General features: G+C 37.9%; 1 protein-coding gene across 10 annotated transcripts in view; it reads right to left on the bottom strand.

Annotated features, from left to right (window-relative positions):
- Positions 1-303: 303 nt before the first annotated feature.
- Nep2 (Neprilysin 2) overlaps positions 304-11,754 on the bottom strand; it is a 237,006-nt gene continuing 225,555 nt past the window's right edge. For all 10 annotated transcript variants that reach the window (XM_067118788.1, XM_067118783.1, XM_067118789.1 and 7 more), the window contains 10 exons: positions 11,229-11,440; positions 9,666-9,845; positions 8,825-8,959; positions 7,963-8,045; positions 7,039-7,197; positions 6,484-6,724; positions 5,998-6,166; positions 4,277-4,395; positions 3,426-3,557; positions 304-2,994 (listed from right to left, as the gene is read on the bottom strand). In XM_067118788.1, coding sequence (XP_066974889.1) covers positions 2,656-2,994; positions 3,426-3,557; positions 4,277-4,395; positions 5,998-6,166; positions 6,484-6,724; positions 7,039-7,197; positions 7,963-8,045; positions 8,825-8,959; positions 9,666-9,845; positions 11,229-11,440 — 1,769 coding nt within the window. In that variant the 3' untranslated portion in view covers positions 304-2,655. The remainder of the gene's footprint in view (positions 2,995-3,425; positions 3,558-4,276; positions 4,396-5,997; positions 6,167-6,483; positions 6,725-7,038; positions 7,198-7,962; positions 8,046-8,824; positions 8,960-9,665; positions 9,846-11,228; positions 11,441-11,754) is intronic.

Below are 11,754 nucleotides of genomic sequence, written 5' to 3'. Positions count from 1 at the left end.
ATTGATTTTGCAGATACTGAAAATGGGACCTCCTAAATACTCGTGGAAAGCATTGAAGAATCATTTTGACACTGCAGTAACTTGTGTATTAAGTGTTTCACGAGCCCAATAGGTGGCATATCTCAATTTCGAAAATTTTGCAGACACTGCAGTTTTCCATTTTAGGGCAACACAGATGACGAACAGTTGCTTTCTTCACTGCTCCTTTGAGTGAATGTCAGGTCGTCTTCTGTCGGCTGATCTTATTTGCCAAAATACTCCTGATGACAGCCAAACTAATCAAAGTTGCAATAAAAGACATTGTACACATACACTTTATTACTATACAAATCACAAAAGATTTCATCATCTATGCTTACATTACCAATATAGATATGTAAATAATGACTATCTGGAGTTCGTACGTAACATTTCTAAAAATAGTGCTTTTTTATGAAAATATTCCTCCCTGTGAAAAATTCTCTTAGCGTCGAAGTCTTGCGTGTGTGCGGCCGATATGAAACAAGTCATGAACTTTTTTCACTTGACTCGAATGACATTGTTATTCTGGTGTATGCTTGCAGTCACGATGTACATTATCCTCAGGAAAATATGCATGCATACGCAACTGTGTATGCAAACACATACACGTAGCCTAAACCGACACGCATACCCATACGCGTCTATACACAACTTTTCGCTTATTGTATGAATGCCTAAATCATGAATGAAAAGAATATGCCTTTATAATTAAACCTCCTAGACGCCTTTTCAAAAGCCAAAGATTGCCCCTAGAAATTAGCACCTTTCTCTCCACACACAAATACAGGCTGTTTCCAGTATTCCTCATTAAATCAACCGCCTTTTGCTAAACTAACCCTCCGAGTACAGAATTCACTTTCGCCATCGTAGGAAATCAAAACAAGTTGAGCTTTGAAGTTGTCATATTCCACCATCAAGCGCACTGATACAATACAGTGAACCTGCAACACAGATCTGAAGTGTCGACGTTACATCTGCAAAGAAAAGTTGTCTCCAGAGCAAGCCAGGAATGTGGTCAAGTGTTGAAAAACTCTTGACTACAAATGTCAGGGGTTGTGGCCCTTTTCTACAAATCCTTATCAACAGCAATTTGATAATGAAATGCAAGGAGGTTTCCAAAGAGAAAAGAATGAATGCTTACAAGGTAAAACCCAGTAGCCACTGCAAAAGGCAGCCCCATTTTCTGTTGAAGACGGCACCGTCCAGATACGATGGTCTTGGAGTGGCGGCAAGAAAAGTCCCTTTGTGACTTCAACTGGGAACAGTATTCCTCCTCCTCCTCTTCGAATTCAAAATATGCTTTGATATCTTTTCCCTCGTTCACAGATGCAGAGAGGGTGTTCTAGCGCTCTTCGGCCGTTGTTGAGGTAGAACATCTTTTTGTTGTACGATTAGACAAGAGTTCGATATCGGTTAAAACGAGAGACGAAAACTGTCTCACCCATAAATTGTAAAAAATGAAGAAAAAGTCTGAAGACTTTAAAAGCTGATTATGATTAAAAGGAAAGAATTAAATAATGTGTAAAAATAAATTTGCTATAAAACAACCTATAAAAACACTTAAGTAACTAAAGCAAAAGCTGAAGGAAGGGGAATGAAAGAATCATGTAAAAAGTTACCAGATAAAATCAAAATTTCTCTAGGGCATACCAACTCATAAAAGAAAAATTAAGTACAAGACTTAAGACTCAAGGAACTTCCTGAAGTAAAAGCTTTGCATTTTTTAAAAGAAAAACATTTATTTATGGAATGTGCCAGCAGACAGACATCCCTAAAAAACGCAAGGACTAAGAAACTTCTGACTTAACCAACTGAAGTAGATCCACGAAACACGCCAGCAAAAATGCTGCAAGAACTTTGTGTGTGGGGAAGTTCACTTTCCAAGTGAACTTTCAGCTAAAACTGAGATAGACGTTGTTCAAGAGCACCACCAACTTCAATTATGCATTACAATGATTTTCAAAAAAACAAAAAAATTAGGAAGAAATAAAAAGGACAATAAATACATACGTAATAAAGATGTGCGTCACTACCGTAGTAAAAGCGATTCTGAAAATGATTTCCGAAATCCTAAAATGACATGAAATATATCCCTTTGTACTAAAATGAAAATTAGGCAGCCAAAAAGGGATAGACTTATCTTCCAAGTCTGACTTGACGAAGCAGTCTCAAATTGGAGTCAACGTACACCGGTAAAAATATAAATCTCTTCCCCCACTTAAAACATCTACTTTATAAAATCCTCCCTTTCACTCGACTTGTGCCCCGGCCCAGCCGGGGATTGCAAACCTGGGTAAAAAATATACAAGAAACCGTTCTTCTAGTAAGAGCATATTCAGTGAACACTATCGGGTAATCTAATCAGCTCGATTTCTACAACAACTCAGTCATAATAATTAGAATATCGTCCCCGGGAGCTTGTGTCATGGGGCAGCTTGACCGAAAGGAGTGTACAGCAGACTACATCTCTACACATAGCAACCATGAAGCACCAAAGACATTTCTAAGGTGTAAAACTCTAAGACAAATCTCAAGACGCAACGTTCGCTTTTTCTGTTTTATTTCTTATCCCAGCCCCGTCCCGTCCCTCCCACCCTCCCTCTCCCGTGTTGTCACTTGACGATGTGACTTTTATTACCAAACAGAACACCTCTTGGTCGGGTTCAGTTTGGAGCCTTTGGGGCACTTCCAGTCCTCGGAGAACTCTGGAAGATTACTAAACGGACCGTTGACGCGGAACTGCGCAGGTGAATGTGCGCCAGTCAGGATGCGCAGTTTAAGGGTTTCAGGTCTGTATTTCCCGCACCATACATTAGCTGCAGAAAGCCAGAAGAGTTGATGAGGAGTGTATGGCATGGCTGGCAGCTGCTGTTCTTCACCATGGTCCTTAGCCCACTGTTTGTAAGCATAGTAAGCCTCCTTGATTCCACCATTGTCTGCTATGTTCTCACCTTGGGTGTTGATACCATTCAGCTGAGGAAAGAGAAAGTGTTTCAGACAGAAGTGTCCCCCCTTTCAGGATAACATTAGCACATTAAAAAAAATAAAGTACCCTGGAAACCCATGGGTCAACAGTGTAACCATTTTCTTAACGGTAGGCTGCCACGGCACGATACTAAAATCTAAGACTCGTTGCCCCAGGATACAACAGCAATATCTTGAATCCTAAAATTTAGGTTACAGACTTTATTATTTAATGTTATATATTTATGATTGTTTTCTGTCCTCGTTTTAACATACGGACATTCTCCTCTCTTGATGCTTGCATTTTAAGCCTATGGCCTGTCCTGCCTGTTCCAAACAGATTGCTGTTTAATTCCGAACAATATCTCTAAGGTAAATCACAACTTCCACCTGGAACTAAAGTGTAAAATAAATAATAATAATAAAGAGTACTTCCTTACATTCATCTTGACCTCAGGAACAGAGTAGTTGCCATACTGGTAGATAATGCATTTGGTTTTCTCAATGAACTTATCCTTGGTCTCCTTCTCCCACCAGTCTCTGAGGTCCCCGCTGGCATCAAACTGACGGCCCTTTTTGAAGAGATAAAGTTAATTAAGTCTCTGAAAAAGATCTTAGCCTTTCCAAGGTTGAAACAATCCGCTCAACCTTGTATACCTAAATCAAGGATCATTTATTTAGAACTTAATATGACTGAGTATTTGTCAGTGATACAAAATTATTCCTTCAGCTTTTTACATCAAGGATCATTTATTTAGAACTTTGTATGACTCTGAGCATTTGTCAGTGATACAAAATTATTCCTTCAGCTTTTTATAGACTTCTTTATACTTGGCGTTCCTAGCGCGTACCTTGAGCTAGACCGTTTCCAATTTGGTTGTTCAGAGAACAAAAGGTTTTATCACCTTGTCTGATACTGAAAGTGAGTTTCATTTAGCAGATACTTTATGGCTGGCGCTTATTCTGCCCTAAAATGGAAGACTGCAGTATCTGCAAAAATACAAAACCGAGAAAAATGGTAGATACTCCCTTGCCTTACTACTGATTTTACAGATACTGCAAATGGGACCCCCTAAATACTCGTGGAAAGCATTGAAGAATCATTCTGAAACTGCAGTAACTTGTGTATTGGTGTTTCACGAGCCCAACAGGTGGCATATCCCAATTTCAAAATTCTGCATATACTGCGGTTTTCCATTTTAGGGCAGTATTATCGACTGCAGCAACAGATGCCTCGGTGTTTAGTATCTTTTGTAGATCATTTTTATCCATACACTAAATCATCACTTACCGAATCATCGAATCCGTGGGTAATTTCGTGGCCTATGACATATCCAATGGCACCGAAATTCATATATTTAGGCCTGTCAGCTTCGAAGAATGTTCCTTGAAGGATACCGGCAGGGAATTCTGGAAACAGAGACCACTGAATTAATATTCCATGTGTCAAATGCATCCGGTAAGCAACTTCCATTATATTAGACCATTTGTTGCAGATGAAAACAATACAACTGTATTCATTATTCTACTGAGGAGACTATGTTTGACCAACACAGGGAGTGGGAAAGCCTAAAGCCCTAAATTCTATAATTTAGTAGACACTCACTTATGACAGAGAAATCCTAATATAGTACCTGAACTTGCTAAACAATTTCGTTACTCAGGGTAATGTGATAGCCCATTTTAAACTGGGTTACTTTCACCAGCTTTTGAGGCAAAGACAGAGTTCTTTTCGACTTTTCATACTTGAAAATATGCATTTTTATTCGGAAGGAAATGAAGATCTGTATCATAGTTATATGAATACCAAGAAATATAAAAACAAATTTTAAACAATCTGCTGCTACTCAGCCCAGCAGCTGGCGAGTTTCCTTACAGCGATTTTAGACTGCCCTTTGGATAGAAGGGCTATCATCCTAACTAATCCATCAAAAACACAAAACCACAAGATTAGGGCACCTTCTCAACATCTAAACACAAGGTGGCAAGCTTAAGAATTTGATTTTCATCAATGAATATTACGCTATCTCTTCATCTGGTCTTAACTGTATGGTCTTACAACGTAGGGCAAACTGACATCAAAAAGGAACCAAGGACTTAATGAGAATAGTGAACTTTTAGAACCTAATACTGCCTTTACTTATTTGACACTATGATCGATATCCACCAAAGCCTCGAAACCAATACGGAATAATATGAGACTGTAATGCCATCCTTTTCAAATCAGCATTAGCTTTTAATTAGTTTTTAAATAAATTAATCTTGTATATAAAAACTAGCTAACAGCCATGAGATTAATATGGAAAAGGTGCAGAATTAGCAAGACCTTTCTCACATTTTCATTGAATATATTCGTGTACGATTCATTTCACTTTGAATGAGCTTTTGATATTCATGAAGGTTTTATGAAATTCAAGATCTAAACTCCTAAATATTTTCTGTATGTTAATGGGCCATTGCTTATATGAAATTATCAGAATTTTAGTTTACCCGGTAGGGGTGATAAGTTGACGGTAAATCACCAATTTGTTTTCATAAAAGAACGGTTTCAGTTTTTTGCAATAAAATGAAAAAAATAACTTTATGCCAGAAATCAAGTGAAATGAACAGACTAACTCGAGAGGCTAATTTGCTGGACATAAAAATACGAGCTGCCAAAGGATCTAGAAACCGTAAGAATAGAATATAGAATTTAGGCCAAAGGCCAAGCGCTGGGACCTATGAGGTTATTCAGCATTGAAAAGGGAAACTGACAGTAAGGAGGTTTGGCAGGTGTAACAGGAGGAAAACCTCGGAGTTGCACTATGAATCAATCATCAGAGAGGGTGGAAAGTCAGATTAAGAAAGAGAATATGAACGGAGGTGCAGTAAAAGGAATGAAAGAGGTTGTAGCTAGGGGCCGAAGGGACGTTGCAAAGACTCATAAGTAATGCATACAGTGCACCACGCGAGGTGCACTGACGGCACTAACCCCCTACGGGGTAGAAACCGCAAGTGGATATATATACTAACGGATCGAGTTCTCGAGGGGGCTGTAGAAGGCATTGACAACAGCAGCCGCTCCGTGGTTCTTCCAGTCTTTTTTGTCAATCTTCTCGCGGAGTCGCTTGAAGGAATAATCAGTTCCGAACACGGTCAGGTTGCGCATGTTCTCCAACAGATCACCACTGGAAATCTGAAGCTGCAAAATAAAAAAAAAAATTAATAAAAAAAAGAATCAGAGTTATTTGTTTACATGATATGCTACTGATCCAAATTTATATCAGTTACAAAACTACTGACCTTAAAACATTCAGCACTAATTGCACAATAACCGAAAGGATCAACTGAATTGCATATGAAAATTTTGTTGCCTTCCAATATCAATTATATATTGATGCGTCATAATAATAAATTTACCTGAATTATGCCTAAAACACGTATTGTAAAAACGGAGCTTATGCTTCATAATTAAAACTGTTTAATTTCTCAGGTTTTTCTAATGCACCTAATACTTACTCCCTCATACAAATCGGTCAACTTTTGCTCCTCGAGCAATTCTGGAGGATAAGCAATGTGTGGGGTGATGGCTGTAGCCTTTTCAAGAGCCCTCTTGCGGGTTGTATCGTCCATCCAGTCAATATCATGAAGAATCTTGTCGAACTCTGCTCTGATGTAGGTTACCATTTCATCGGCTGCAGCTTTGGCATCTTCCTTAAAGAAGGTACTTGCGTACATGGAGCCCACAGCATGAGAAAGGCTGGAAGATAAGATCGGTTTTGAAAATTTATTTTTAAACAAATTTTGATTTTGTCACATCCACAAAACTCTGTTTCCCCGAATTCAGTCCCTAGAATATGCAATAAGATAAAATTTAGCCTTAAATTTTATTTTATTGCATACTGCTACGCACAAATGCAATACTACTTACAACGGGATGACTTACAGGACGAATTGTTAAAGATAGATCAAGTATTCAATAGCTTAGTTACTTCCAGAGATGATATACTGTCTCCAGAATAAGATAACTGCTCGACTGTTCGTCAAAAGTGATTAAAAATCGAGGGGCTTCACCTTCCAGAGACTGATCCCATACATTCCTTCCAGCGTGGTTCCCGTGTTCCCTTTCCGACGAGCTTCTTGGAATATGCAAGCTGGATGTCTCTGGCTGCTTCATTCAAGTATCCCACGGAGGCTGCTGTTACTCTCCACATCATGTAGTTGGCGATCACTCTGAAGGAAGGAAGAAATCAACTACTGAACTGCAAACTCTTGGGTTAGTTTGACCCTTGAAATTTAATTCAATTCAAAACGAGAGAGAAGCTTCTTTCAATTACACTTCAACTGCTGGGATGAACAAAAGTTAAATTTTACTACTCTAAGAAAACTTATAATCCTATGGATGAAGAAAGCTGCTAAATCATTCAGCCTTTGGTTGATGTGACAACTCATGATATTGTACTATCATCCTCAAGTCAGACAGTTTTTGTCTGAACACTAATGACAAAACACTATCTTATCAACCTCGACTTCGGTGACTGAGGATTCATATTAATTTCTGTTCACTTCCAAATAAGATTTCTGGAGCGGTTTCATACATACACCTATGAGGTCATTCAGCGCTGAAACGGAAATTGACAGTAAAAGGTTTGAAATAAGCAACAGGAGGAAAACCTCAAAGCAGTTGCACTATGAATCAATTGTTAGGTGCGGGTGGAAAGTAAGATGGAAGAAAAAGAATATCAAAGGAGGTGGTACAGAAAAAAAAAAAAAGGAAGAAAGGGGTTGCAGCTAGGGGCCGAAGGCACGCTACCAAGAACCTTAAGTAATGCCTACAGTGCACCGCATGAGGTGCACTGACGGCACTAACCCCCTACGGGGTTTAGTCATCATGAGAAATGACCTTGACTAGGGAACCCCTGCTTCTACTGGTATGTCATTTTACTTTTCTTGTCTACTATTTCGAAAAAGGAAGAATGAATGAATGAGCGGACTTACCTTTTAGGGGTTTTGGCTACAAGTTTTCCGAGGTTTTTGACCATTTCCCTGTTGCTGATGACTACTGGTTCATCGGCTGTTACCTGTGGGAAAAAATAAAACCAATTTTACTGTCTCTATATTGAAACAGTTGATGAAAAATCAGCATTCACTCATTTTCCAAACAACACCTTACCTCGCACATTTTAATTCTTTTTAGACATTATCTTATACTTCGGGAAATTTATTACCGGATTAGTGTTTCATTTGAACAGAAAGGTTTTCACTTATTTAAATCATTTGGTATGATGGAAACGGCCCCACACACACTGTCAAACAAAGCTCATGTAAAATAAACTTCAATATGCATGGGAAGCTAAAATAAACTAAACTTTCTAACAATTGCCCTATAATATTCCCTTTTTGTGCAATATCAAATGGGGAAAAAAATTTTTATCAATCCTTTACTTAATCTTAGTCAAAGTTCAGATAGGTATTTTAGTGCATTATGTCAGTAGTGGCAGTATTTTTCAACATATTGACACAGAATAATATTAACGAGTCAAGCAGAACATTCACCAGTTCACTTTCAATATATCTGACTTTAAGCATTTACATACCATAGCTGATACTTACAGGAATTTAAAGAACCAATCGACAGTATCTCTAAATGATCGATTTTTTTCTTTTAGTTTATAGCCCTGAGCATTTCCAATACACCAGTGCATAATCTATCCTTTAACATTTCATAAGCCACGAATTAAATATAAAAGTTTAACGGAAAATGAAAGTTAAGAACTTTAATAGATTTCACCTCAGGAACAAAACTATGAAAAACTATCACACGTTTTCTAATATCAGATGAACTATTTTCTTGTCTCACCTCGAAGAAAGGAGAGAGCAAAGTGTTGATGTATTCCACCCATGGAATTTCGGGTACCATCTCCTGCAGCTCGCCAATCGTTATCTTGTTATAAAGTTTGGTGGCGTTCCGTCTCTCTTCTTTTGGCAAGGAGTACTGGAACGAAAAAATTTTCTTTTCAGAAGTTGGGCTTGAGATTATTTTCTATATTTTTTTTATGATAATTTTGTTTGTTCTTATAATAATATATTATAAATTAGATTTTTTCTCGGACATTCATTTCTGAATGTACTGGAGTAATTTATACTGTACTAACATCTCAATATACTGGAGTGATATGTACTGTACTAACATCTGAATATACTAGAGTAATTTGTACTGTACTAACATCTGAATATCCTGGAGTGATTTGTACTGTACTAACATCTGAATATCCTGGAGTGATTTGTACTGTACTAACATCTGAAAATACTGAAGTAATTTGTACTGTACTAATATCTAAATATGCTGGAGTGATTTATACTGTACTAACATCTGAAAATACTGAAATAATTTGTACTGTACTAATATCTAAATATACTGGAGTGATTTGTACTGTACTAACATCTGAATATACTGGAGCAATTTGTACTATACTAACATCTGAATATACTGGAGTAATTTGTTCTGTACTAACATCTCAAGATACTGGAGTAGTTTGTACTGTACTAACATCAACACCAATAATATGAGGTCTTTCACCCAAAACAACCTTATTACTGCCCATGCTTGTGAAAAGAGGGATACCCCGTGATTACTTCTCTCTACCTAAAAAGAAAAAAAAAATACAAGAAAACTTGAATTAAAAGGAGATATAACCTACATTAGCAATCTGGATTTCAAAATCGAGAGATTCCTTGAGTTCTGCTTCAGCTCTCTGTCTGTCGGCTCCCATGAGCTCGGCCATGCTGATCTGGTAGTTGTAATAAGCCTGGACGTCGCTATCGTTGAACCCCTTCAAGAGGTACTTCCGAGACGGCATACCAAGAGGCGGCTGGTCAATCTGCAGGGAAAAAATTTACATCCAGGTTGAAAACGAAGCAACAAACAAACGCAAGGCCATATTGTTAACACCTACAGGCCACAAGCATGAAACCTACATTTCATAAAAAAAAAGTATGACTACTACTGTCATTTACCTGTTTGATTTATATATATATTAAATTGATTTTCCGTATGTATCATGTGGGAGGTTTCTGCCTTGAAAGATTTCAGTTTTTCGCAACATTAAGATTCACATAAAATCTGTACATTAACCATATAATTGGAAAGTTTTTTTTCCCCCCTCTTAATCAGAGGATCTTATTAGTCAGGCTGCTGGCCATTTGTGTACAAATTAGGAGCGAGAGCATGTGATCATATTGTCTGAAAGTGAAGATCAATTTTAAAATAACTCGCGTCAAATTCAGTATAAGCAATCTATTTTCTAATACAGACAACTAGAATCAATAAAACAACGTTGCAAACCACAACAGCTCTAATTATTACTATTACTAATGTCACGACGAAATCAATTGCAAAAACTACTATCCTTCAACTCTGCAAGTAATTCTCCCTGGAAGACAGCCAAAATGTGATATTTCCTTCTCAGGGCGGATCAAACATTCAACAAGACTAAAAATTCCAAGAGAATCCCAAAGTGACTGTCAATTCATTAAATTACTAATGTTTACGAAATAAAAATCTAAAAACTTACGATTTTCTCAAAAAAAGTTATAAGTCTCCAGGAATTTCTAATTTGTAATACCCACGACCGTTGCCATGATTGCCTGCGTTTTATCATTAGATAGGAGATAAGTTCAAATGTCTAATTTTTTAGGGAATTTCTTCAAGACATAGTTGAATATCGATTTCTGTGCCGCATATTCAGTTAATATATACACAGCAGGCTATAACAAAACTCTGTTATACTAAAATCCTCCAGCTAAACGCAGTGGTTCTCAACCTGGGGGCGCGCCCCCCTAGCAATTTCCAGGGGAGGCGCGAGCCCTGGGGAAAATTTAAAAATCCTCTAATTATATTCGCTATTCTCTTAACAAGAGTAAGGAACTAATATTCAGAAGTTCATGAAAAAATGCAAAAGTATCGCCTTATAACGTTAGTTTCCTATAGTCTACTACTCTGGGTAGACTCGTTGGACTTACCATGTTTTGTAATTATTTACCTCCCTCCCTATCCCTCAAAACCCCTCCTCTCTCTTTTTTATTTTGCTTTAAATCTGGGAGGGAATTTTACTCACAGATGCAAGGGGGGCGTGGAGGGAAGGGCCAACTCTTAGAGGGGGCGTGATAGTAAAAAGGTCAAGAACCACTGAGCTAAAGCATACAGATTAGGCAACACTGTAATGATCCTAATTCATTCCCGAATAAGTCACAGTTGTAATCACATCTATAATCCTCCACGTGGAATTCTTGATGTTCGTGGTCACTGAGAAGTCGAAGATGTAATCCAGCGAATACCCAAGTTTCCTGTTGACGTAGACATTTGTGTACCACTCAAATCCTGAGGGGTCCCAGGAGTCTCCCTCGACCACAGGCCATCCACCCATTTCCTTCAGGATCTCCTGAAGAGGTTCTAATCCTCTCTCTTCTATACGTTCTGTAAGAGATTGAGAGGATGAGAAAATGCCTTTTTGTAGCATTGCTTCAGTAGACCTACTCGTGTCCATTACTCAAGCGGAAAGGATTCGTGCATTATTTCTTGACTGCAGAAATTTTACTGTGTGAATTAAATCTAAGTTAGCGTTACTACCTTTATTTGCGACATTCTTTCAATTTCCCTGGGGATGATTCCCATTTTTTAAAAGATATATGACCTGAGATGAGACAATAATACATTCTCACGTTTAACCATGACTCTCACCAACAATACTTCTTATAAGAACCCTCGGTTCCACTATCGCAACCGAGTGT

This window comes from Macrobrachium rosenbergii, chromosome 16 (assembly GCF_040412425.1).
Source record: "Macrobrachium rosenbergii isolate ZJJX-2024 chromosome 16, ASM4041242v1, whole genome shotgun sequence".
Taxonomy (NCBI): domain Eukaryota; kingdom Metazoa; phylum Arthropoda; class Malacostraca; order Decapoda; family Palaemonidae; genus Macrobrachium; species Macrobrachium rosenbergii.
Note: the sequence above shows the minus strand (reverse complement) of the source record. Positions and strands in the feature narration are given on the sequence as shown.